The sequence below is a fragment of the Bos javanicus genome, chromosome 23 (assembly GCF_032452875.1).
Source record: "Bos javanicus breed banteng chromosome 23, ARS-OSU_banteng_1.0, whole genome shotgun sequence".
In the NCBI taxonomy this organism is placed as follows: domain Eukaryota; kingdom Metazoa; phylum Chordata; class Mammalia; order Artiodactyla; family Bovidae; genus Bos; species Bos javanicus.
In genome coordinates, this window is record NC_083890.1 from 49,564,129 (window position 1) to 49,588,818 (window position 24,690).

The 24,690-nt window shown below is 50.6% G+C and overlaps 1 protein-coding gene and 1 long non-coding RNA gene across 12 annotated transcripts in view; one reads left to right on the forward strand and one right to left on the reverse strand.

Annotated features, from left to right (window-relative positions):
* The window catches only part of FARS2 (phenylalanyl-tRNA synthetase 2, mitochondrial), a 304,681-nt gene that overhangs the window by 102,040 nt on the left and 177,951 nt on the right, over positions 1-24,690 (reverse strand). For all 11 annotated transcript variants that reach the window (XM_061398944.1, XM_061398945.1, XM_061398946.1 and 8 more), the window contains one exon: positions 7,843-7,994. In XM_061398944.1, the coding sequence (XP_061254928.1) occupies positions 7,843-7,994 (152 nt within the window). The remainder of the gene's footprint in view (positions 1-7,842; positions 7,995-24,690) is intronic.
* On the forward strand, positions 606-7,493 carry LOC133236760 (uncharacterized). The gene is made up of 3 exons (XR_009733014.1): positions 606-1,088; positions 1,344-1,399; positions 2,854-7,493. It is a non-coding gene; the product is annotated as an uncharacterized LOC133236760 (long non-coding RNA).

Sequence of the window (24,690 nt, forward strand, 5' to 3'; positions counted from 1 at the left end):
ACTTGCACTGAACAGAAACACCGAGCGCCCAAGGCGGCCGCAGCTCCTCTCCATGCTGCTTCACGTCCTCTGACCACGAGGCTGCTGGCTTCAGCCTGCTTCCTTTGCCTTCTTGCCCGCTTCCAGGGCCCAAAGCTTCTGGAACTCGTCTGGTCTCCAGTAATGGAAACACACGTCCAAGGACCTTACATACCGGGAGTTACACTGGCTTGTGGGGTCTGAGGAAGGACCGGGGAAAGGTCGGTGCAGCCGGGGCCCTGCACACGGCGGACCAGGATCCGCCCCGAAGGCTCCGCCTTCCGCCTCCCTTCTCGGCCGCTTCCTCCGCTGGCTCTCTGCCCTCTCTGCCCTCTCCACTGCAGGAAACATGGCCAGCGACGGTTCCTGGCAAGACCACTCACAGCCCAAGCTCTCTCTAGTTTTCCACCCAAACCAGATGGAGAACAGGCCCATCGGCCCAGCCTTGTGAGGTGCTCCTCTCTGGACCAGTCGGCCGGTCCAAAGGCAGAGTCCCACTGGACCACTGCAGCAGCTGCGCCGTCGAGACAGTGTGCGGGGATGCAGGGGCTTCCGGGAAGGGGGGCGGGGCTTCCGGGAAAGGGAGGCAGGGGCTTCCGGGAAGGGGGGCCGGGGCTTCCGGGAAAGGGAGGCCGGGGCTTCCGGGAAAGGGGGGCAGGGGCTTCCGGGAAAGGGAGGCAGGGGCTTCCGGGAAGGGGGGCCGGGGCTTCCGGGAAAGGGGGGCCGGGGCTTCCGGGAAAGGGGGGCCGGGGCTTCCGGGAAAGGGGGGCCGGGGCTTCCGGGAAAGGGGGGCCGGGGCTTCCGGGAAAGGGAGGCCGGGGCCCGCTTCAACTGTCACCCTGGGCAGGACGGTGCAGGGCATCATGGTTTGGGAGCTCCAGTCTCAAGAGACGGGAAGCTCCACCTTCCCTGAGCAGAGAGCTTTTCTCTTCACCTCACCTTCCTTCATAGACGTTCCTCGTTCCTCGCATTAAGGCAAACAAACACATGAACCCGTCCTAATCTGACTCCTTGAATTTCTCTCCTGCCTTGTGATCTCTCCTCTTCCAATCAGAAGAGGGGTTTCCTAGGTAACCGTGGATAATCTGCATACTTCTAACCCCCCTCCCCGCCCCGCCCCCCCCAATCAGCTTCCTGATCCTGGGAGCTCAGAGTTTCAAAATATATTTTATACAGGATATGACCAACCTTCTTCACAAAACTCCCCCCACCCTCTTTCTTTCCTTCTTTCTCTATCTGAACATTTGGTCCAAACCACACTATTTTTAAACCAGTGGTTTACTCACATCCCAACTTATTGCAACCTAATTCTTGTTTCTATATAGCAATCCGCACCACACTTTCCTCTCCTGTAAGAAAACAAACTGTCGTTAACTGAGAGGTAAGGTTCTGGTCATTTAAGCAGAAAATGTTACCAACTGGGTGTGTTTTGGGTCTACATGGAAAGAGGTGTCAGTTATATCCTGAAAAAATATATAACATAGAGATTTTTTTTTCTTTATGGTGAATCAATTTCATCAAAATTTCTTTATTGAGTACTTTGTTCTAAAGGCCAAAGAGAGTAGAAAGTTCAAGGCCTACTGCTTGGTGCTGATTTACAGAGCAAGGGTGGGAAAATGTATAAACATAAGGCGACGGAGCAGTTGCTAAAACAGAAGAACGTGCTAGAAACGCTGCTTCTACTATAACCATAGAATTTCAAAACTTGCACACTGGTTGCATTACTAGACAGATGATCCAGGAGAAATTACCATATTTAATGAACACTAGGATAAGAAATGGACTTCCCTGGTGGCTCAATGGTAAAGAATCAGCCCGCAATGTGGGAGACCTGGGCTCGATCCCTGGGTTGGGAAGATCCCTTGGAGGAGGGCATGGCAACCCACTCCAGTATTCTTGCCTGGAGGATCCCATGGACAGAGGAGCCTGGTACAGTTCACGGGGTCACAGAGAGTCAGACATGACAGTGAATACGCATAGCACAAGGTTTATTCCAGTAAACCTTTGTGTACACATCTAGACCACAGCTGTCATCTCCGGTATAGATACTTCACCTGCCTAATTTCCAAGGTTAGGGTCCTTCCTCATCTTACTATTGCCACCTCCTTTCGGGAGCAGGTGAGGGCTAAGAACAGTGGCCACATCTCTCAAGCACAGACTCCAAGCACTTCTGTGAAGTGTTCTTTCTCCCCTGAGAAATATCACACACGAGACATCCTACAAAGCAGTTCTGGAGACGACGGGCATTCTGTGGGTTTTGTCCTTATCCCTGAATCGTGCATCATGGAAAAGACATCCGTGTAAACGCAACTTAGGACCGACCCGGAATCCCCAGCCCTTGTTTGCTGTGTAACCGGCAGGGAAAAGACCAGGGCAGGGCATGGGGGAGGGTCTCTGCGCGGCCGGTGGGGAGACTGGGCTCAGACAGAGGTGACAGCATGACGACACCCGTGGGGTGGACCAGCTGTGCGCAAACCCTAACACGCAGGGCCCCACGGGGCTCCACAGCTCGACGGTGTGCTGGCCGGCGCCGCAGGGACGCGATGGCAGCCACGCCACGTTCAGCGGAGTGAGCTGGTTTGTGCACACGCACAAGACACCCTCTGGGGCTTCCAGAACACCCCAAGGGGGCTCTGCTGGAGACAGACGTGTGTGAGCAGGTGGGTGGAGACCCTGGGGACGGTGGGACGGAAGCCCCTTCGCTTGCATCCCCAGCGTCTGAGTCACAAGAGGCTCTGTGATGGGGACGCCCTCGCCTTCACAGCGCTGCCCTGGGGAGTCCTTGTCTCCTTCACGGGACTCTCAGGACATTCTACCTTGCTCTCTCCTCACTAGACCCTGATCAAATTCTTTCGATGATAACACCGTTTCTGACTCCAAACTACACCTGAACGAATGATCACAGCGACGCTATGGACTACTAAAATGAAGCGAAACAGAGACAGAAACTCCCACAAAGACCGGCTGTTTCCACTGGGTTTTCTAACTCCCCCATTCCCCGTGTCCCCCTACGCCTTGCATCTCAGATTCTGCCCCATTCTGGACTCAGAACCAGACTCCACCTCTGAGAGGCAGACCCGCAGAAGCCCTGGGCCAGTAGTGCTCAGCAGAACACGCAGACTGTCCTGCAAGGATTCTGCCCCAATATCCGGGGCTCCCACCCCAGGAGCGGCCTCCATGCTCCCCCAGGCCAGCCTGAGCTGGGCTCCCCTCCACACTTGCCTGGATGGCTGTCCCAAAGCCCAGATCCTCTGTGACTGCTGGTCTGCCCTGCTGCACGCCTCCACCTGCTCCTGACTGCCAGGCCCGCTATCAACACCCCAAAGGCAGACACCCAAATGGTGGGACCACTGGGCCCACCTGTGCCCATCACCAGTCCTTCCCCATGGAGGGGCTCTTCCTCCCGGGGGTGGCTGCCCCCTGCCTTTTTTGGTGCATCCTCTTGACTGCTGCTGGAGCCTCAGATTGACCAAGTTGAGGAAAACAAGTCGCCAGGAGACGCTGGAGTCAGCTGCCTGGAACCGCCCAAGCCGGCAGGTCTCGGCCCAGCCCAGGGTGACACTGGAGGCCAGAGGCGCTGGGGGCACGAGAGGCTTGATGGTTTTTCAGGAGGCCAGCCAGGTGAGGCCCGAGTCTGCGGGGCGTCTCTTCTGCTCAGAAATGTGAAGTTGACTCAAAAAGGTCTCACCAGTGTATCGTGGAGACGTCCTTACAAATACAGACCCATCCTTAGAGACTCAGCTCCCAACTCTGTAGTGAGGGTAAGGGTGTGGTGATGCTCTGTACAGTTCTGAGGCAGCATTTGGATTCATGCACCTCCTGGTCGCCAGGACAACATCACTGACTCTGAGGACTGTGGCACACGGGCCCGAGTCTCTGTGGGGTTTGAAAAGTGAGTTGACAGACAAGGGGACTGGCGGTGGGGGGCAGGGGAGGGCCGACTCCCACCGCGGGTCCAGGGCGTTCATCTGGGTGGCAGCCAGTGGAAAGAAGTGACCTTGTGAACTGAGATAACAACTTTAAAGACCCAGTGATGGAAAGCCTTTCTCATAACTGCCCCCCAAGACAGGGGAGAGGGGAGTTCTGCTCCTCATTCCACACCTGCGAGCAAGACAGAGACCTCCTGTCCCCACACACGCTGCCTGGGGAGCATGTCTTAACTGGCGTCCCTCTGATCGCTACTGTGGGGGTGAGACAAGGCACCACAAAGGGGTGTGAGGCACCCTTACCTGCGTCTTGGAAAGAGGGCGCTCAGTCCCCACGCTTACAAAAAGGCGCACAAGGTGCCAAGCACAGACGCTGCTGGAGAACTCCCTGAAAAGTGCCAACGGCAAGTTCCAAAGGAGAGAGGGGCTTCCTGGTTAGTTTCCACAAGGGCGTGGGGTGGTGTGGCAGGCGGCTGGGGATGGGACGCCACGGGATGGGATGCCGCTGGCCCAGCGCCTGACCCCTGGCCCCACCTCCCCGGCGTCCAGGAGGCACTCGGGTCCTTCCCTGCTCTGTGCGTGGCTGCTCCTCTGGGGTCAGGTCAGCCTGCAGGGGACCCCCAAGAATCCTTCCGCAAACGGCGAGGTCCTGGGGGGCACGTCGGAAGAGGGGGGTTCGGGGACTGAACTAACTGTGTTCTATAGTGTCTCCCGCTGGGGGCCAACGGGACCGCTCTGTGATGGCGACAGAATACACCCCTCCCTGGCTGCTTTAAAAAGAAGGCTTGGGGACGGAGGGGAGATAAGGGATGGGGGAAAAGAAATACCAGGCTAAAAATAATTTTCTTTGAACTGCTTTCCGGGCTGTCTGAACCACAACAATAGACATTCTTATACTCATGCCACCAGCCTTGCGATAAAAACGAGGGAAGGGCGAGCAGCCAGCGGAGTTCCAAGGCCGTCTCATTGGCACTGCGCGCTATTTCAAGGGGACACATCTTCTGACGCACTCTCCAAGATTAGCTGGAGCGGGCTTCTCACTGCCGGCCCATCTTTAAGTTCCGGTAACTGAGCTTACTCGGCTCCGTCTCTAGAAAGACGACCAGAGAGGTCAGCCCTCCGCTGGCACTGCGCACAGCATCGCCTCGGCATACAGCCCGGAGACCAGCCTGTGGACAATGGAGCCCAGCCTGCCAGCATCCATGCCACTGGATGGAGTATTTGTGTGTTTTTTTTCTTTCTGATAGAAAATTTACTCCTCATGTTGCGGGAGGACCAGGCTCCATTTCAGAGCGACATGCTGTGTGAACTCCCATTGTCTTCTTTCTAGAATCGGCTTCACCATCTGGACCGACCGCCAAACCTGAGCGGACTAGCTCTACTGAGGTTGTCCTCTGTCTTAGGAAACAAGATGGGTTGACTGTGCAAGTTACTGGTTGATACTCGACCACCTAGCAATTATTTTAGAACGTGGCGGTTTTCAAAGCATGTCACACAGACGGACTAATCTTGTGTTTGTGGCAACCGCTGCAAGACGGTATCCGAGCTCTCAAGTGGGCAGAGGAGGAGCCTGCGGCCTGGCGGCCCAGGACCAGGGATTAGGATGCAGGGAGGCGGGAATCAGGGCGCCTGAGTCCCAGCTCTTTCCGCCAGACCACACGGCCTCGGCTTCCAACGCCATAAACCACCTCCGGTCATGGAGTAAAAGCCCCTCGAGGGAGGGAGGGAAGGTGGACAGGCACCCACCAGCCATAAGGCCGTGAGCCTCCCCCCACCCCTGAGAACACTGAGAGCGGGCGGAGGGAGGTACGGGCCCTGGGCCCCGCGGAGCCTGCGTCAGGGGGCCTGCAGGTGAAGACTAGGACGCGACTGAGCCAGCGGCCAGGGGCAAGCTGGGAGTCCCGCAGGTGGAGGCGGCCGGGGAGGGGGAGGGGAGGGAGGACCGGGAGGAGGACGGCAGTGTCCCCTTGCAGGTTCCGAAAGCGTGCAGTGAGCCCTTCTGCTGAGGATGCTCTTGCTTGGAAGGGGGAGCTGGTCGGTTTAGGGCGGCCCCCCGACTAAACCAACGACAGGTTCTTGAACCAACGGCGGCTGGTCCACAGCCTGCTCAGACCCCAGGAAGCAGCCTGGCGCGCAGGGCTCCGTCCAGCATGTGGGGTGACGGTTCGCTCAGTGAGCCTGCCTCCCCCCATAACTGGTGCTGGTATAAGAGAGAGGACAGGCTGGAAGAGCCTTGGGCTGAGGCAGCGGGGCAGAGAGCGACTGTGTGTTTAACTGTGGGAGGCGCTGAGATGCGGAGGGTCTCTGGCCTCAGACCTGCGTTGGTTTGAGTAGCCTTCAGCCCTGACTCAGGCGCACCCTAAATAAATCCGTTTGTCCTGAAGAGTCACCATGAGCGACTACTCTGTCCTGACGACAAAGCAGCCTAACAACCCAGAGGTGTTTTTACAGAAGCTGAAGGTCTCCACCAAAGGGTGCTGACTCGCATTAATCAGGACTGGGGGGCATGTCACTCACAAGATGTCAAAGGGAGCCCCCAGCTCAGCCCTCAACCTCGTGCAAAGAGCGGGTTCCAAAAACCCAATGCATTCGAATATGAGGGACAAGAAGCAATCACATGCACACCACCGATGCACCAACTAAAATACAGGGAAGGAAAAAAAAGGGAAATGGCAGAAAAACTTACTGATGGGAAGTCATAGAAAAATGCTGCCATTGGGTCACATGAAATTTCTGGCCAAGTATTTTGCAGTGAATTTTAAAAACCAAATGAAGCAATTTATTTAAGAAGGAAAAATCACAAAGCAGAAATGACTCCGGGAAGAGACAGAAAACAGGGAGAACTGAAATATGAGCTTGAAGAACTCAGAAAAGGTGGGTGTGGGACAGAATATCTGAATGTGGGCAAGAAGAGGCCACAGAAGACGGAGGTGGGGGAGGTCACAGTGGGGGAGCACCCAAGACCAAGTGGAGAGAGAGGTTTTTCAAACATCAGAGGGAAAAATAGCAGCCCGAGGCGTTGGACAAAGGAGGGCTGGAGGGCATGTGTGGATCCCCAAGGGCAGGATCAGGAGAGAGCCTTGTTGATACGATTCAAGAAAACTTTCCTGAGACCCAGGAGGCAGCAAACCTTGATTAGAGAGAGACAAGGGTTCACATAGTAGCAAGAGCAGGTTACAACCGAGAGGGATCCTGACACGGTTATTAAACTTTGAAGACAAAAAATTCTTTAGGAAGAAAAGAAAAAAAGATCAAGCCTGGCCTCAAATTCCTTAAATCAACTTCAACTTGAGAAGACAGCTGAGGAACATTTACGAGACCCTGCTCCCCCCAAAAACGGGCGAGCCGAGGACCTGACATCCACCCAAGCTGCCAGGTGAGTACCGACATAGATGGAGACACGGTGCTGAGCGTGCAGGCGCTCAGGGAACACCGCCTCCCGCAGTGCTTGAGCACACTTCCAGACGCACACGGAACTCCTAGGGCGCAGTACGGGTCTTGGCGTGCGGTATGTGCTTAATAAACGTTCACCGAGAGACCAACAAAACAGCTTTCCCGCCACAAACTGCTCTGTCGGCTCCATTTCCTCAGCACCCAGAATGTGAGAGGGTAAGAAATCGCTTCCCAAAACAACACCAGAAAACTCCAAGATCTTTAAAATCTTCTATTTCATATCCTTTGTTTACTAAGGCAGGAAAGATGAAAACCGCATCTTGAAAGATTTTCAGAAAGTACTGATATAAAAGAGTTTTCTGATATGCTTAAGGTTCGCTATAAATTCAGATCATATTTGTCTCTTACATACTACATTGCAGCAAAACTCTATTACATACTCCCACATGCCATTTGTCACAGAGAACAAAAAAGTGTAAGTCAGAGAGCGTTTTTTTTTACTTACTTTGGATGTTCAAACTTGTCTATAAGATCAACTTTTTCCACCAGGTCTCCTCCAATTGTTCGGACTAAGTCATAGAAATCGTTCTCTGTGTAATTCTCACGAGGTAGCCAGAAGGAGATGTCGTTGATCACAGCAGGGTATTTGCTGAGAGGCTAACGAAATGAGAGAAGAAAAGACAGACTGATTTGTTGGTTGGATGTCAATGTTTGAGTGTTTTCAGGGCAACTTTCACTTGGGCTAGTTAGAAAATGCTGGCAAGACATTGCTTCAGCACTTGAATGTTCAGGAACAAAACGAACTTAAAAGATAAGTCAGTATCCAAAATTAGCAAATGCGACTGTGAATATCCTTATCACATTCATGTGTAACGTTACCATATATTATATTTGTATTGCCATTAATGTTCAATTTATGAATGTATGAATACAAGTATGAATACATCATACTTCATTTTTTTTTCCATTTGAAAACTAGAGGAGAAAAGTTCACATCTAATTAACAAGCAATTCATTAACTTCCTGTGATACTTTCAGGAAGCCATTTTAATAGAGAAATAAGTAAGTGCCTGTCAGAATTGATATTTCAATTAGTAATGTCATTATTTGTTAGTATTTCTAATTATTAAGGGAATACTTCTAATTGTTAATTATGTGGGGAGTTATTTTTCAAATTATGCTTCTAAGGATGTGATAGACACAAATGTAGCCATTCCTCCATTTTATCCCCCTCTTTTCCCAGTTTATTAGGGGTCAATAACTAGTTCATAATATTGGATACAAATTTAAAATTAGGTATTTTTAGAAGTTATCACATTTGTTTACACAGGTTAAATACATACATCACAAATCCATATCTATATATTACTCATATGTATACACACATACACATAGATAGTCGTGATGGAAGTCTGTTAAGTTACTTCCACAATAAAAAATGTCTCCTTAAATGCTTCATTATATACCTATGAAATCTATACAACTAAGGAAATATCTACTAAAGCTATAAATTTGTTAGAAGAACAAGTTTATACATCAATTTACACTAAGCCTGATATCACTATAAACCCACTGATGAATCACTGCTTTGAAAAAGTATACAACTTTTTAAACAGAAAAACCTCTGAAGAACCAAGTACTCAAACATAAATGATCTCAACTTGCAATATCAACAAAGCTGTCAAACAAAAGCATTGGTTCGGAACACACATTTCAAACCAACATAATAAAGCTACCATCCAGGTGCTCCTGACAAAGTACCACTGCTCCTGAAAAACATCCTGTTTTTTTCAGAGCTGAGATGCTGTGATAAACAATCTGCAGGTTACGACAACAATGTGAGATGAAGGAGGTGGCTGGTTACACAGTGCTTTTCCTTTGAATGGTACCCTTCTGCCACTTCTAAGGAACATGGGAATTTAGGGGAATTAGTTAAGAGGCAGAGGTTGTCAGGAATAAGCGTGAAATCTCTTCCACGACAGACATGGGAGGAGGCACTGGCTTCAGGAGTCCAAGAACAACAGTCAACGTGACAACAGCCAGAATATAAGACACTACAAAATTTAGGGTTTATATTACCGTAAATACAGGTGTTAAACCACGGAGGAAAACCCAGACCCTTGTATTGCAAACCTAGCTCACGCTAACAAGAGGTAGCAAGTTTAAAGCAGCGACGGCAGGTGCCTTGCGAGCTTGGCAAGTGTAGAACCTGAGGCTTTCACAGCTCCTGACGGCTGACCCTCTCTCTTGCCTCTCTTCCTGCAGATGAACATCTTTCCTTTTCTCTCCAGTGAAAGTATGTGGGAGGCAGACTTCAGAACTGACCTGGCTGAGACACGCCCACGCAGACCATCTGATGAGGCTGAGACTGCAGGGTCACTGTGTCTCCGCCCAGCTGTGCCCTTTAGCAATGATGACACATCTGCCGTCGGGCAGAGCTGCTTCTACACCAGGAATCTGTCTCTTCTTCCCGGCCGCGTAGAGGCTTTCTTCTTGAGCTTGGAGGTTCTAATGAGGCTGGGCCTGCGCTCGTCTTGGTTTATTCTGCTCAGGACTCAGCGTGCGCCTTCACCCAGATGCTTCATGTCTTCATCCGTGTTGGAAAGTTCCAGCCACGACTCCTGTTTTTCTCTTTCGCAACCCCACTGCTCCGCGTTGCGGGGCTTCTCAATCTACCTTCCGTTTCTCTTACCTGACTGATTGCAGGTTTTTAATCTTTAGGTATTTGTGCTCTGTGCTGGGTGTAATTCTTTAGTCACAGCCTCTGAGTTACTCATTCTCCTTTCAACTGACTTCTGGTCTCATCTGTTTCTCTCTCTCTTTTTTTTAATTTCTATTTCAGTGAATTTATTATTCATTTCTAATATTTCGAATTTCTTTTCCCCATAAGTATTTACACTTCATTTTTTGCCTTTTATTCAGAATTTCCTCTTCTTTGTCATGGTCTTGAAGAACTAAAAAGCCTCTTGAGGAAAGTGAAAGAGGAGAGTGAAAAAGTTGGCTTAAAGCCCAACATTCAGAAAACTAAGATCATGGCATCTGGTCTCATCACTTCATGGGAAATAGATGGGAAAACAGTGGAAACAGTGGCTGACTTTATTTTTGGGGGCTCCATAATCACTGCAGATGGTGATTGCAGCCATGAAATTAAAAGACGCTTGCTCCTTGGAAGGAAAGCTATGACCAACTTGGACAGCATATTCAAAAGCAGAGACATTACTTTGTCAACAAAGGTCCATCTAGTCAAAGCTACGGTTTTTCCAGTGGTCATGTATGGATGTGAGAGCTGGACTACAAAGAAAGCTGAGCACTGAAGAATTGATGCTTTTGAACTGTGGTGTTGGAGAAGACTCTTGAGAGTCCCTTGGACTGCAAGGAGATAAAAGCAGTCCATCCTAAAGGAGATCAGTCCTGAGTGTTCATTGGAAGGACTGATGCTAAGGCTGAAACTCCAATATTTTGGCCACCTGATGCAAAGAGCTGAGTCATTTGAAAAGATCTGATGCTGGGACGGATTACGGGCAGGAGGAGAAGGGGACGACAGAGGATGAGATGGTTGGATGGCATCACCGACTCAATGGACATGAGTTTGGGTGGACTCCGGGAGTTGGTGATGGACAGGGAGGCCTGGCATGCTGCAGTTCATGGGGTCGCAAAGAGTCGTACACAACTGCGTGACTGAACTGAACTGATCTCTTTGAGGACCCTGGGCGTGGGGGAGGGACCCCGGGGGGCTGGCGCCTCCACCGTCTCTGGAGGAACAGCTGTGGAACCTCGAGGCGGCTTTGCTGAGCCTTGCAGCCGAGCGTCAGGCCTCAGTCTTGGCCCTGCTGGGTGTGTTCACGCGTCTGAGGAGACTGACCGCACAGCTTCTTCATCTCTCAGATGGAGATGGTGCCTACGTGAGCGAACTGCAGTGAAGACACAAAGTGACACTCGCGAGGCACAGTCTTCATCGCTTTACACAAAGTAACACTCGCGAGGCACAGCCTTCATCGCTTTACACAAAGTAACACTCGCGAGGCACAGCCTTCATCGCTTTCTTGCCCAGCTCAGCAGACGCACACCTGTGACAGCTGTCCAAGACCCCGTTGCTAAAGGGACTGGGGTAGGGGAGGTGGTGGTGGTTTAGTCGCTCAGTCGTGTCTGACTCTTGCGATCCCGTGGACTGTAGCCCATCAGGCTCCTCTGTGCATGGGATTCTCCAGGCAAGGATGCTGGAGTGGGTTGCCGGTAGGGGAGGGGCTTGTCTAAAGAGGGAGATTTTGGTTTAACGGGGCTCCCCGGCCCTAGCTGGCCCCTTGCTCCAGGCTCGCCCCTGCCAATATGCAAAATATAAACGTCTCCACGTACCTGCTAAGGTGAAAACCTCACAGGCGTCCTTCCCATCACCCACGGTGAAGCTGTAACTGTTCAGGAATGCTGTCTATTGAGGCCAGCTCACCCGTCCACGGTAATGCAGCCTGGTGCAGCGTGTTTTACTCAAGGAATTGGTTTCTGCACCAACACCTCCCTCGCGACTGGACCGCCCACCTGTCTCCTGGTGTTGCTCAAGGAGGGCACAGGTTACCTTCCCCCCAGGGGAGGCCTTCTGCTCTAGCCAGCGGTTATTCGCTCAACCTCTGGCTTCTTCCCTTTAGGCAAAGCTAGTATGATTTTTTTTTCCATTTAAAGATTATTGTGACAGTCGTTCTAACAGGGACGGGCCGCTTTCCCGTCAGCTTGCCACAGTTCTGGAATCGCCGCAGTGACATCCACTCAGCTTCTGGCCACGGCCATGTGTGGGCAAAGTTCACCCTGTGCGGTTCGCCCGGGCTCGGCATCTCCTCCGAGAACACAGCTCTGGCCCTCGGTCTTGATGGTGATCACGCTACCGATGTGCCGCCCGTGGGTGCCGTGCGCCAGGGAGGGCGCTGGCGCTTTCCTCACTGACGGACAGCGCGCTCCCGTGGCGCGGCCACCTTTCCTGTTCATGGTGTCCACGGGGACACTGTGGCTGACAGACGTTAGCTGCTGTGCTCCAGGCTGACGAGCCAGTGAGCAGCAGGGCCAAGGTCAAATGCAAGGCCAGGCTGCGCTCTTAACCGCCATGCTTTAAAGCCTCCATTTAAAACAAAGGTTTCACAGGAAGCAGCTCAGCTCCTTAGTACTGTTTCCAGAAGCAGTCTGTTCAGCCCAATTAATAACTGTGTAAATAAGACCAAAGCTAACATGTATCCCTATGGCGCCGTCCATGACCTTTCCTTTTCAAATGACTCATTTAGCTTTTCGATTCATTATCTCGACTTACAAGCACTTCCAGTCTGTTTACTGTCTATGCGACTGTGATCTTATCTAAATGAACTTAAAAACCGGTCTTTCCTATAAAACAGTACGCATCACCAGTGACTTTCCTGTACATTCAAATCACAGCCCTGACTACAATTCCATCTACTTCAAATGACAGCCCTGACTTCAATTCCATCTACTCGATTTGTAATAAAAAACAGCTTCCTGAATTTGGCTGCCGGGTTTGGTGCTTGACAAGTTCAGGTTGTTCTCACTCAAGGCTCCGTGCTGCCTTGATGTTTACAGATTTCGTCGCTTTGTTCCAACAGTTTGTTTTTGATTCTGACTTAATTTCGCCGAGCACCAGGAGTGCACTGTGCTGGTTGGAGGCAGGCCCGGCTCCCACTCGGGAACTCTTGTTCCGTGACTTCCCTGAGAAGCCACGTGAGATCCACCGAGTGCTAAGCATGCTTCCAACCATTAAGGAAGCCTCCCATGTTTGTTCTTATCTTTTGACAGAATTTCAGTTAAATACGAAGATTCGCAGGAAACAAAAACTTTCCACAAGGAAATCACACGGAACAATGCAGCCCTTCTGGCAAATGTGGATTGGATTAATCGAGCCTGTTTCTAAAGCATGGCCGCCAACTATCCACTGACGGCCTTAAGAGCAGAAACGGGGTCTGAGGTCTTTTTGAATCCTCTCTGATCTACTTTCAAGCTTAAGAATTCTTTATTTGGAACTTCCCTGGTGGTCCGGTGGTTAAGAATCCGCCTGCCAACGCAGGGGACGTGGGTTTGATCCCTGATCTGGGAAGATCCCACATGCCGTGGAGAACTAAGCTCGTGTGCCACAGCTATGAAGCCCCCAGGCCCTGCGAAGCCGCTGCAGTGAGAGGCAACTAGAGAGCAGTGTCCGCTTGCCACAGCGAGAGAGAGCCCTCATGCAGCAGCGAGGCCCAGTGCGGTCAAAACAAACAAACATGTAAAAATCTAAAAAATACATTCATTTAAAACAAATCAAACGCCGCCCAGCATTAGAAAACCAAGGACGGCTTCCGCCACTGCGGGTAGGCAGGCGGGAGCACGGCACTGCACGTGGCCCATGTTCTCTGTGGGACAGAGGGGACCCGGGGCGAGGTGTCAGGGCCCTGCCTGAACATGGTGGTTCTTAGCTTAAGAAACAAGGGGGCAAAGGAAGCCCCAGAAATCTCTGTTCAAGTGCAGTTTCGTCTGTGCTTCTGGTTAAAGCACTGCAGGGGGAGGGGCCTGCAGCCCAGACCACTCCCTCTGAGCATCGGCGGGGGTGGGGTGGCTGACAGAGACCAGTGCTGAAAATAAAGGGCATCTTTCAGGGGAGATGGAACATTTCTCAAACTGACTGTGCAGCTGGTCACACATCGTGAATGTACTAAAGCCCACCGAACTGCACAGGTTTAATGAGGAAATTGTATAGGATGCAGATTACATCTCCAGAAAATTGCTGTGAAGACAGTAAAAATCATTTTGAAGACAATAAATATATTGCTATGAATAAATAAATGCATCAAGGGAAGAAAGAAGGGTCTTTGGAACGGGAAACTTCTATCTCCCATTCAGTCTCTTTATTTCATCTTCAGAACTTGTCAAAGACATCATTTCTTATGTTCACTTTTTTCCCTCTGGTTTTGGGGAGCAGGGGCTGCTCTGTCTTGACGCGTGGACTTCTCGTTGCCGGGGCTTCTCGTTCTGTGGAGCGCGGGCTTCGCTGCTCCGAGCCCCGTGGGATCTCTCCGGATCAAGGATTGAACCTGTGTCTCCTGCACTGACAGGCAGATTCTTTACCCCTGAGCCACCAGGGAAGACCGTAAACCCACTATTTTCAGGTTAAAAGACTGAGCCTTTCCAATGCCAGCATTACTTCTGAATGCTAGCTGGCCCTCTCAGAGAAGGTTTGCACGGTCATTTAAATCTTCCACTAAATTTCTCGGCTTATCTTCACAGTCTTACATCATCACTGTGTTTTAAGTGAGGTCACATACAGTTTAACGATGACGACTGTTTCCAGGTAACCATGTTCACTGGGGGATGGGTATTTCCCTTCATACACCTCAGATAAGTGAGTGGGGGCTACAGATTAAAAAAAGAAAAAGACATAATGGGAAACCAGGTGTGTTAACCCTCGCCCCACACTTAACCTGGAAACAGCTCTAAGCACCGCCTGGCTGGCCTGCTCCCAGCGCCGGCTCCGTCTCCCGTCACCGCCCGTCCTGCAGGTCCCCGTTCTTACAAGGCTGGATGCTGGGAGGGCCGGGAGCTGGGACTCAACCTGGCTCACGCAGAGCTGGCCTTCAAGCTACTCTCCACTGTTCAGAGGAGAGTGGGCAAAACGGACACGAACCTCCACCACTTGAGATGTCTGACTCCCAGCGGCTGCTGCTGCTGCATCGTTTCAGTCATGTCGGACTCTGTGCAACCCCATAGACGGCATCCCACCAGGCTCCCCCGTCCCTGGGATTCTCCAGGCAAGAACACTGGAGTGGGTCTGACTCCCAGCGGCTGGTCCAAGCCTGGAGTGAAGATCGCACTTCAGGCCTTTTGCAGGGCGGACTCCCTTGGACCGCACCTCCTTCCGCCCCTCCTCTCCCGTCCTCTCCCCACACACGCAGGTGTTGGTATTTCTGCCTGATCCTGTAAGGCCAAAGAACCGGCCCGGGGCAGACCCCCCACCCTGTGTCTGTGAAGCTTTTTCTCCATTGTATTTGACCATAGAAACGTCCAAGGGAGGTTCATTTGGGCAAAACCTCTGAAAACATTTACGGATTTGGTTTTTCCAGAAAACAGCCTAATATTAACTCTTGACAGAAACAGATATGGAACAAAAAGCTAACTGTGAGGACCTAAATTTTTCAGAGAAAACCTGGCAGCTGCTCTGGGCCGGCGGGGGGGTGGGGGTGGGTTGGGGGGCTGGGAGAAGGGGATGGGATTGGGTGGGAAGACCCCAAGATACAAAAAAACTGGGGGGCTTCCTGGGGATCTATGGTGTTCTTATTCTTCCTACACAAACATTACTTTCCAAATATTAGATACAAAGAAAATGAAGGAAAAAATGGTCTCAATTTTTAGTCATTTACCCAGAGAAATTATGCTAAGAGGAAAACAAGGGCCACAGTTTGTGTGTCCACATTTTAAAAGGAAATGGTTTCTTCTCTATTTAAAATAAAATTCCACCTGTTAGTATTAAATTCTATTTCAGTAACAGAAACAATGAGTTCGACTTCTCCACATTAGGGAGAAATGGGAAGCGTTATTTTCTTCCGCAACAAATCCATGCGAGTCGAACACTGTTTACAGCACAGTGCCCAGGGCAGGTGTAACGGAGGCCTTAGTTCCGGGTACGTGGACGGTGAATGCGGGTCCTGATGGAGGCGCCCCGTGCCCGACTCAGGTGCAAGCTGGCAGAAGGTGCACTGGGCTGGAGCCAGGGGAGAAGATGGCCAGTGTTGAGCAGCCGCCCTCTCTGGCTACTCATGTTGTGCAGCCGCCCTCTCTGGCTACTCGGGCACAGACAGGAAACACACCGAGCTCGGTTAACAACGAATTTCCCTCCCGAAAAGTGAACAGAATACTCCATACACTGGGTCTCCATGAAGGCAACTTTCAGGATTTCTTCCCTTCTCCCCAAACCATCCCGTGCTCGTCACCACACAGGACACGAGGTTTTCCAGGCTCGTGCACCCGTCCTCACCGTGGGGCCAGCTGTGCGGTGTGGCCCAGTCAGTGTGGACGGGGCGCAGGTAACACGCAGCGAGGGACGGCAGAGGTGGGTGTGGGCACGGTGCCCGCGGCTCCCCAGCCTCTAACCCACCCAGCAAGTCACACCTCGCCACGCTGGGCCCCCGAGCTGCTCCGAGCAGCCCGACTCCCACGTGAGCTGGGGCGCCATCCACCTCAGCCTCTGCAGACGCTGCTGTCCAACAGCAGGCACAGTCTCACCCCATCGAATTATTACGAAGACCAAACGGGATAATATATATTAAAAGTCCTTATAAACAACAGAACACTATAGAATGTAACATATGAGTAATTATCCCTTTTTGTTCTGTAAGTTTTAACAAAATTCATCAGACGAACAACCTGATAATGGTTACCACTGAGCCGGGCCCACCGCGCCAGGCACCGTCACCCCTTGCATCTTCGCACGAAGCCTAGGGGCCATCGCTCTGCTGGGACAGCCTGGCTCTGTCCCCGACTAGTTTTGGTGACTTGGCAGGGGGTTCCTTTACCTCCTGGTCCCCCATTTTCAAAAGCGATTCTTCCACCAACTGAGAGAAAGTCTAGAGGGACGGTTCCTGCCTGCTTAGTGCTGGGGGCGAAGGAGCAAGGTGACGGGGGTGTTCGATCAGCAGGCGACCTGCTGGGCAGGCGTCTCAGAGGCGGGCACGGGGCTGACTGCACGCTGGCCGCCTGCGTGTCCTGCACATCCCTGGCAGAGGACGGCCCAGGCCGTGACCCTGTACTGGCGGGGCGCGTGCTCTGGCCCGGGGATTCTCACTGCAGGTGTCTGGGACTGGAGCCCCTCACCGATGGAATCTATGCCCCTGGGGGCACCGCCTCGAAAGAGTCTCCTCTCAGAACTCGTGGGGGCTCCACAGAGCATCGGTGAGCCACGCTCTAGTCTCAAGCACAAGGAACACGGGTCACACCCGTGTCATTCCACTGTGGCTCCTGCGTAGCTCAGCTACCTTCAAACACAGGGTGCTGCCAGAGACAGCGGTCATCTTAGCCGGGGAATAAGAGGCCCGTCAGCCCTTTGCCCCCCACCCTCTGCCCCCACCTCCAGAGCCAGAGGTCCACATGTATATCAATGTGTTGCCTCGCAGTTCACATACAATCATGCCTCATTTAACAGAACGTGTTAAAAACATACATTATATGTCACTTAACAACCTGACTTCCCTGGTGGCTCAGAGGTTAAAGCGTCTGCCTGCAATGCAGGAGACCCGGGTTTGATCCCTGGGTCAGGAAGATCCCTGGGAGAAGGAAATGGCAACCCGCTCCAGTATTCTTGCCTGGAAAATCCCATGAATGGAGGAGCCTGGTGGGCTACAGTCCATGGGGTCGCAGAGTCGGACACGACTGACTTCACTTTCACTTTCACCAACCTGATGGGATAAAGACTATTGTCCCCCTTTAGAAATGAAAATCCTGAGGCTCGGAGACGTAAGGGATGAGCTCAAGGTCACAATAACCAAGACCTGTGTGTGGGCAGCCCACTGCTTTCAGAGCTCGTGAACTTGTGGTGGCAGGGAGGCAGGACCTCGTGGACGATACAGATCTCTCTTAAGGTTTCATGGAAATGTTTGTGGGCAGTGGGGGCCTGAAGGGGTTCCTCAGAGCCCAGGGCCTCACCAGCTTCAGATTCTACTCACTGCTTCGTGCTTATCAGAAATAATGCCAAATTAACGTGATAAGAAACCAAGTTAATTTACTAAGAGAGCAGATCCTGAAAGTATTCATCACGAAGAAAAATATTTTTCTTTTTCTTTTTTGTATCTGTATGATAGACATTAACTAAACTTACTGTGGCAACCAGTTCACTACACACACACACACACACACACACATATATATATAAACAAGTCAAAGCATTATGCTGTACATCTTAAACCTATATTGTCGATTACATCTCAGTGAAACTGAAAAACAGCTTTATTCATTCCTGTAGGAAAAATACTGTGATCATAGCCATCGTGACCTATACACACAATGAATGGATACCTATACTTCAACTCTCAAATAAAAATAAATAAATGAAAATCAAAGGGTTCCATGGTCCAGTAAGTTGGGGACACGCTAGCTTCAGGTTTCTTACAGTAAGACATCACAGAACCTTTAAAACACTAACAGCCGTTGGGACTCTCCCAGTGATGGAAGCCACGTCCCCGCGTTTAGTTACCAAGTCTTTTGCCAGAACACAGTATGGGTCAAGGTGATGCAGGAAGGACAGGCTCTGGAGCCGCAGGAGTGGAAACTGAAAACAAGGGCTGAACAGGTTTTGTAAACCAAATAATGTGTGAGAACCTATACTTTGGGAAAATATTTCATCTACAGAAATCTGCCGGGCTTATGGTCTCACCTTTTCCTCACTCATCTGAAATCTCCTCAATGAAAATATATCCTGTTCTTCTGCCTCTATTTACCTGCAATGCTGTCAACCTCCACTCACAGCAGGAAGACAACCGAACACTCCTACATGCAGGGGTATTCTGACACTTCCTGTTCCACACACTCCTCACCTTGACCTTTGTGAGACAGAAACCACTGCATGCCCATTTTACAGAGGAAGAAGATGAAGACCGAGGGTCAGACGCACTGACAGACGTCAAAGAGCTACTATGCAGGTGCCAGAACACGAGCCCACTCTTTCCCAGAAACGCATCAAGTGCTGCCTGGTGCTGAGGTCCTGACAGGGCCCTAAGCCCGCCTGGTACACTGGTGCTGAGGTCCTGACAGGGCCCTAAGCCCGCCTGGTACACTGATGCTGAGGTCCTGACAGGGCCCTAAGCCCGCCTGGTACAAGTTTTAACTTGAGTTTTTATAGTTCTTTGAAATGCATCCTGCTTTCTTATTTATCAGTCATTTGAAGGTTCGTCTTCTCACTACGTCATACGGCTCCAGTGAGCTATATGTTTTGATTAAGCCCATTCCTCAACCACGGTGGCTACAACGAGGCTGCGTCTTATTATGATTAAAAGGGCTTTATGAAATCAAGGAGCCAATCCTAAAAGGACCAACAGCCTTTAAAAAAATAATAACACAGGTGATTTTCATTTTTATTCTACAAAAGAAATATCTTCCCCACAAAACTCTGCTTTATTTTATACCTAGATATCGTTAAAGATCCTGAGGTACCATGATTTGGAAGGAGAAAGGATATTGGAAGAGGGCTATTACAATAATAAAAAATAATGCATTTTTCTTTCTGCAGCTGCCTCTTGTCATTTAGTTTGCAGGTAACCTAATTCTTATTCTGATCAGAGGAGGAATGAAAGCCAGGTTTTTATTAACACCATCGATATCTACCCATGTGCAGGCACGCACACACAGTCCTCTGCTTCTAATTATGCACTCTACACAGGAGCCTCCCTGGCTGATCGCCGCACGGATGATGAATAAAGTAGCTTTTGTTTCCAGAGATTTATTTCAAACACCTCTTCATTAAATGCTATTTGGAGGCAGATGCATATTTGTGGAAGGTTAAAGAAAAAACATGCTGACAAAATAGTCATCAAGGCAATGTGCCAAGGCAGACCCTTAGACAGCCTTGTTCCACAGGACACACTCAACACACACACACACACACACACACACATACTATGCACACACACCAGGGAGGAAGAAGAAATTGCAAAAAGGCCTTGCATATCTCTCTTAAAATATATGACATTCCTACGCAGGGAGGAATGAGCACTTGAAGACACAGCTGGAAAATGAATGGCCGCTTGCTTGTTTTGATGGTGCTGATGGGGGCGGGGCGGTGCCAACTCTGCCAGAGTCTGGGGAAGCCTGCTGTTTGTGCCTTACGGCTTGGCTGACTGGGCTCGGGACAGCAAAAGGAAGGGCTGAGAGGAGGATGCTGAAGTGAGGGCAAGCGGAGCCCCATCTCTCCCCTGCTCACTGGGACCCTCATCTGCACACTCCGGGCAGGGGTGGGGGTGCGGCAAAGGGGCAGGGCCAAGCCGGAGCTGCTCCAAAGCAGAGAGAGCGATGTCTCCTGGGAAAAGCCGTCTTCCTGCTTTTGAACTCCATCACAAACTGGATGAAAAACGATTTAACTGAGGCAGAAGCATTAAGTTCCTCAAAAGCCCTCACATTTAGGGACACAAAAGAGAACCCATCCAACAGAGGTGCCCCAGTGGAAACAGCCACCTGCTGTGGCAAAGGCCGGGACGGACTGCGGGGTCAGCTCGCACCCTCCCTGGCAGCAGGGATCAGGCTCGCTCAGCCCGGCTCCGGAGCCAGTGGCCTGGGCCAGTTACATGTCCTTTCTGGGCCTTGGTTTCTTTATCTGTAAAATGGGGTTAATTAGTAGTATCTGTGGAAGAGGTTTTCTGTAAAGTACTTAGCAGGGCCTGGAAGCATGACAGAAGGCTCTGTTAAACAAACAGTCTACTTGTAAACACAGGAGACAGGGAGCTGGATTTTGTTACTGAACAATCTGATTTATTAATAATTTAACATGGCTTCCACATTTTGGAGGGAGAGTGTAAAGTTGTCATGCAAATGAAATCCTTTGGAAGCAGAGCTGACTTCACGTTGTAAGTAGGGAAACTGAGGCACCTGGAGCATGGAGGTTCCTTCTGCAAAGCCCACCTCATGCTTCCCCCGCAGCAGCACCCACCATGGGCACCGGATAAATACTGTGGCCCAAACGGACTCTCGCGAGATCCGAGACTTCCCTGGGAACACAACATTGCTTATTCTGACTCCATTCCTTTTACAGATTTTAATTACTGAGAAAGAACAGTAATACATTTGGGACGCGGAACCATTTCATTTTCACAATGGCTCTTTTTCAAGCCTGGGCTTCCCGGATGATATAGTGGTAAAGAATCTGTCTGCCAATGCAGGAGATGTGGGTTCCATCCCTGGGTCGGGAAGATTTCCTGGAGAAGAAAATGGAAAACCACTCCATATTGTTGCCTGGAAAACCTTATTGACAGAGAAGGCTGGCAGGCTACCGTCCAAGAAGTTGCTAAGAGTCAGTCACGACTGAGCATTCACGCACAAACACTCCTTCAAGCCTGGGGATTGGGTACCAGGCACGGGGAACACTCCTTCACGGATGAGATGCATGTTTAGAGCATCCAGTCATGAACCCAGGAGGGCTGGAAAGCCCTTGACTCTGTGGCACATCTAAAGCCTGGGAGGCCTTGCTGAGCCCACCTGTCACACGCCTCTCACGTCTTCACTGGTTACCCTGCCTTGAAAAAGAGAGCTTTCAAAAATGAACTAGCACGTTGCATCACGGAGCCTGTAAGGCTGGGTGTCCTGTGTCGACAACGACTTCAGGACTTTGCCATTTCATGCCTCGCATTTTAGCACAAAGGACCATCCTATTTTGGTAAAAGATTGTCCAAAGAAATTTTCTTTAACTTTGGTAAAGTCATACTTTTTCATGGATGGAGCCTGGGTAAAAGCTCGCCTCGTTGTGGAGGGCTTTACATCAGCCACACCCACGAGCCAGGACCATCTCTAGCAACACCCTGCCACAGGCGGGCAGACCGAACGCAGGGAATGGCTATCACTGCCTTTTCTAACCACCTTCCCCGGCCAAAGCCACTTCATAAGCTTCAACCTGAGCACCGGATAGCTTAGGACAAATGCCTAAATTCTCCATCTATAAAATGGGGATATTCTCAGTACTTCCTTTATGATGTTATCATAAATGTTATAGAACATTATTAAAAAGTATTATTAAAAAATATTAAAAAGCAGAGACATCACTTTGCCAACAAAGGCCCATCTAGTCAAAGCTATGGTTTTTCCTACAGTCATGTATGGATATGAGAGTTGGACCATAAAGAAGGCTGAGCATAGAAGAACTGCAAGGGAATGCTTTTGAACTGTGGTGTTGGAGAAGACTCTTGAAAGTCCCTTAGACTGCAAGGAGATCAAAGAAGTCCATCCTAAAGAAAATCCACCCTGAATATTCATTGGAAGGACTGATGCTGAAGCTGAAGCTCCAATACTCTGGCCACCTGATGCGAAGAAATGACTCATTGGAAAAGACCCTGGTGCTGGGAAAGATTGAAGGCAGGAGGAGAAAGGGGCGCCAGAGGATGAGATGCTTGGATGGCATCACTGACTCAATGGACATGAGCTTGAGCAAACTCCAAGAGATAGGGAAGGACAGGGCAGCAGGGTCGCAGAGTCGGACATCACATATGGCCTGAACGACAAGAGCGCGTTTATGACAAGGACTTGGCGTTGGCACTGGGGGTGCACTGGTGCTTCGTAAAGGGGGCTCGGCGTGTGCGGTGACGATGCTCACGTCTGGTCCTGATGCCGACTCACAGGGGCACACCTGGATGGGAGCATCTTCCTGTGGTCCTGGTAACAATCCTGGGAAACCGGAGCCCAGCCCACGTGCACAGCACCACACCTAAGCCCGCCCCCTCCTCTCCCCCTCCTCCCATCCACTGCTGTTAATGGAGCTGAAGTTTTCACAGGGCAGCTGTCAGCGGAAGGAGGGTCCAGAGTGCAGAGCAACCAGGCCCAGCACCTCGCACATGGAGCTGGGAGCTGGACCGCCTGCAGGACGCCTGCACGGCACCCCGGGGACGCAGATCAACCACAGGCTGGGTCCTACTCCAGCGGCAACGCCAGCAGGAGAGACACATGACTATGTTATTTTTTCTTTTCTTTTTTTTTTTTAATAAAAAGCAAAATATAGCCTGTAGAAAGATTTTCCACTTTTCTGCTCACTATGGTCTCCCCTCCCTTCTCCATTTTTGTTTTGTTGTGTTTCCCGATTTAACTTCTTCTGTGTTCCTAGTCAAGAGACCATGTGCAAGTTCGGGAAGCATTTCTCGCCCCTCGATCCCGAGGCAGGAGCCACCCCCGTGCTGGCCACGAACCAGACGCTCAGTAAATGGACGGCGAATGTGAACACCGCAGGTCCAGTCAGGACGATGGCCCCTCTTCCCCGTCTTTCTGAACGGAGCAGCACGTGAAGGCTGCAAACGCCTGACCTTGCCTGGGTTCCAGCCACTCTGCCAAGTGGCTGCGATTCCAAGTACCCGACAGTTTTATGCCCACAGAGGGATAACCCCCTGGAACCCGTTAGAACAAAACTTCCCCGACGGTTCTGTGTGTCCTGCGTACTAATCAAAAGTGGGTTTTGGCAAGCTGTTCTCTGCTGTTTGCACATCTTGACAGATACTCCATATACCTATGAATCTTAACAGAAAGACACCAGCCACCAGCCCTCCATTTGGAAGCGAGAGGGCTGCCTGGACCCAAAAGGTGAGGTCCCCTTCCCGAGGACGGCTTCCTGAACCATCGCAGCCTGACTGATGGGCTCTAGAAGCACAGAGTCAACTTATACCCCGAGAGCCTGTCCAGCACCAGCCCTGTGCACATAGGGATTTCTCAGGCAAGGTCTCAGTCACTCCTGTCATGCAAGCCAGAGGGATATCATGCCCATTTCACAGATGAGGAAACTGAGGTTTAGAAAGAACGAGTATCTGACTGCAGCGCCACCCGGCGGACAGTGCTGCTGGCCGTTCGGGTATCTGGGCTTTAGGCAGGCCAAGGCAGCGGCACAGGGCTGCCCGGTGTCTGGCGGTGGGCTTCCTGGGGACTGGGCTAATGTGGTGCAAACACCGTGAAGCCTCAGTTTCTTCAAATTAACTCTACCCTTTTTCACCTGTGGGTATTCAGTTACAGTAGAAAAAAAAAAAAAAAAGGCAGATGAAATCAAGGGCAGAAAAAAAAAAGAACACAAAAGAAAGATAGGGAGGCTAGGGTGAGGACTGGATCCTCAATGGGAAGGCACTATTTTTTAAATGCTATTTTATTTAATAGATGTGGAGGTGTATTTGTGTCATCTGTGAGTGATTGTGTTGCCATGGTGATTACTTACATGTTTCCAGAAAAGAAATAACCATGGAGAAATCGATACTGCCCCAACAAGACACACAGTGCTGTTCACAGACAATCAGATCCTCCACACAGGATGGAGAGGATGTTCGAATGGGTAAAAGAAAAAAACACTGGCTTGGGGGAAAAACAACAACTTCCTTCTGCCAAACCCAGAGAGATGTGGCATTAAAACTGCATTGTTTTTCCTTTTTGTGGGCAGAGTCATTGGGCTAAAATGTAAGAGTTATCCACAAAAAATTTTGGTACATTTAACTTGAAGTAGATAGAGGCTAGAAACACAGGATAGAACAGAGGTTCTATCCCTGGGTCGGGAAGATCCCAGAGAGGAGGAAACAGCAACCCACTTCGGTACTCTTGCCTGGAGAACTTCAGGGATAGAGGAGCCTGGTGGGCTATAGTCTATGAGGTCACAAAAGAGCTGGACACGACTTAGTGA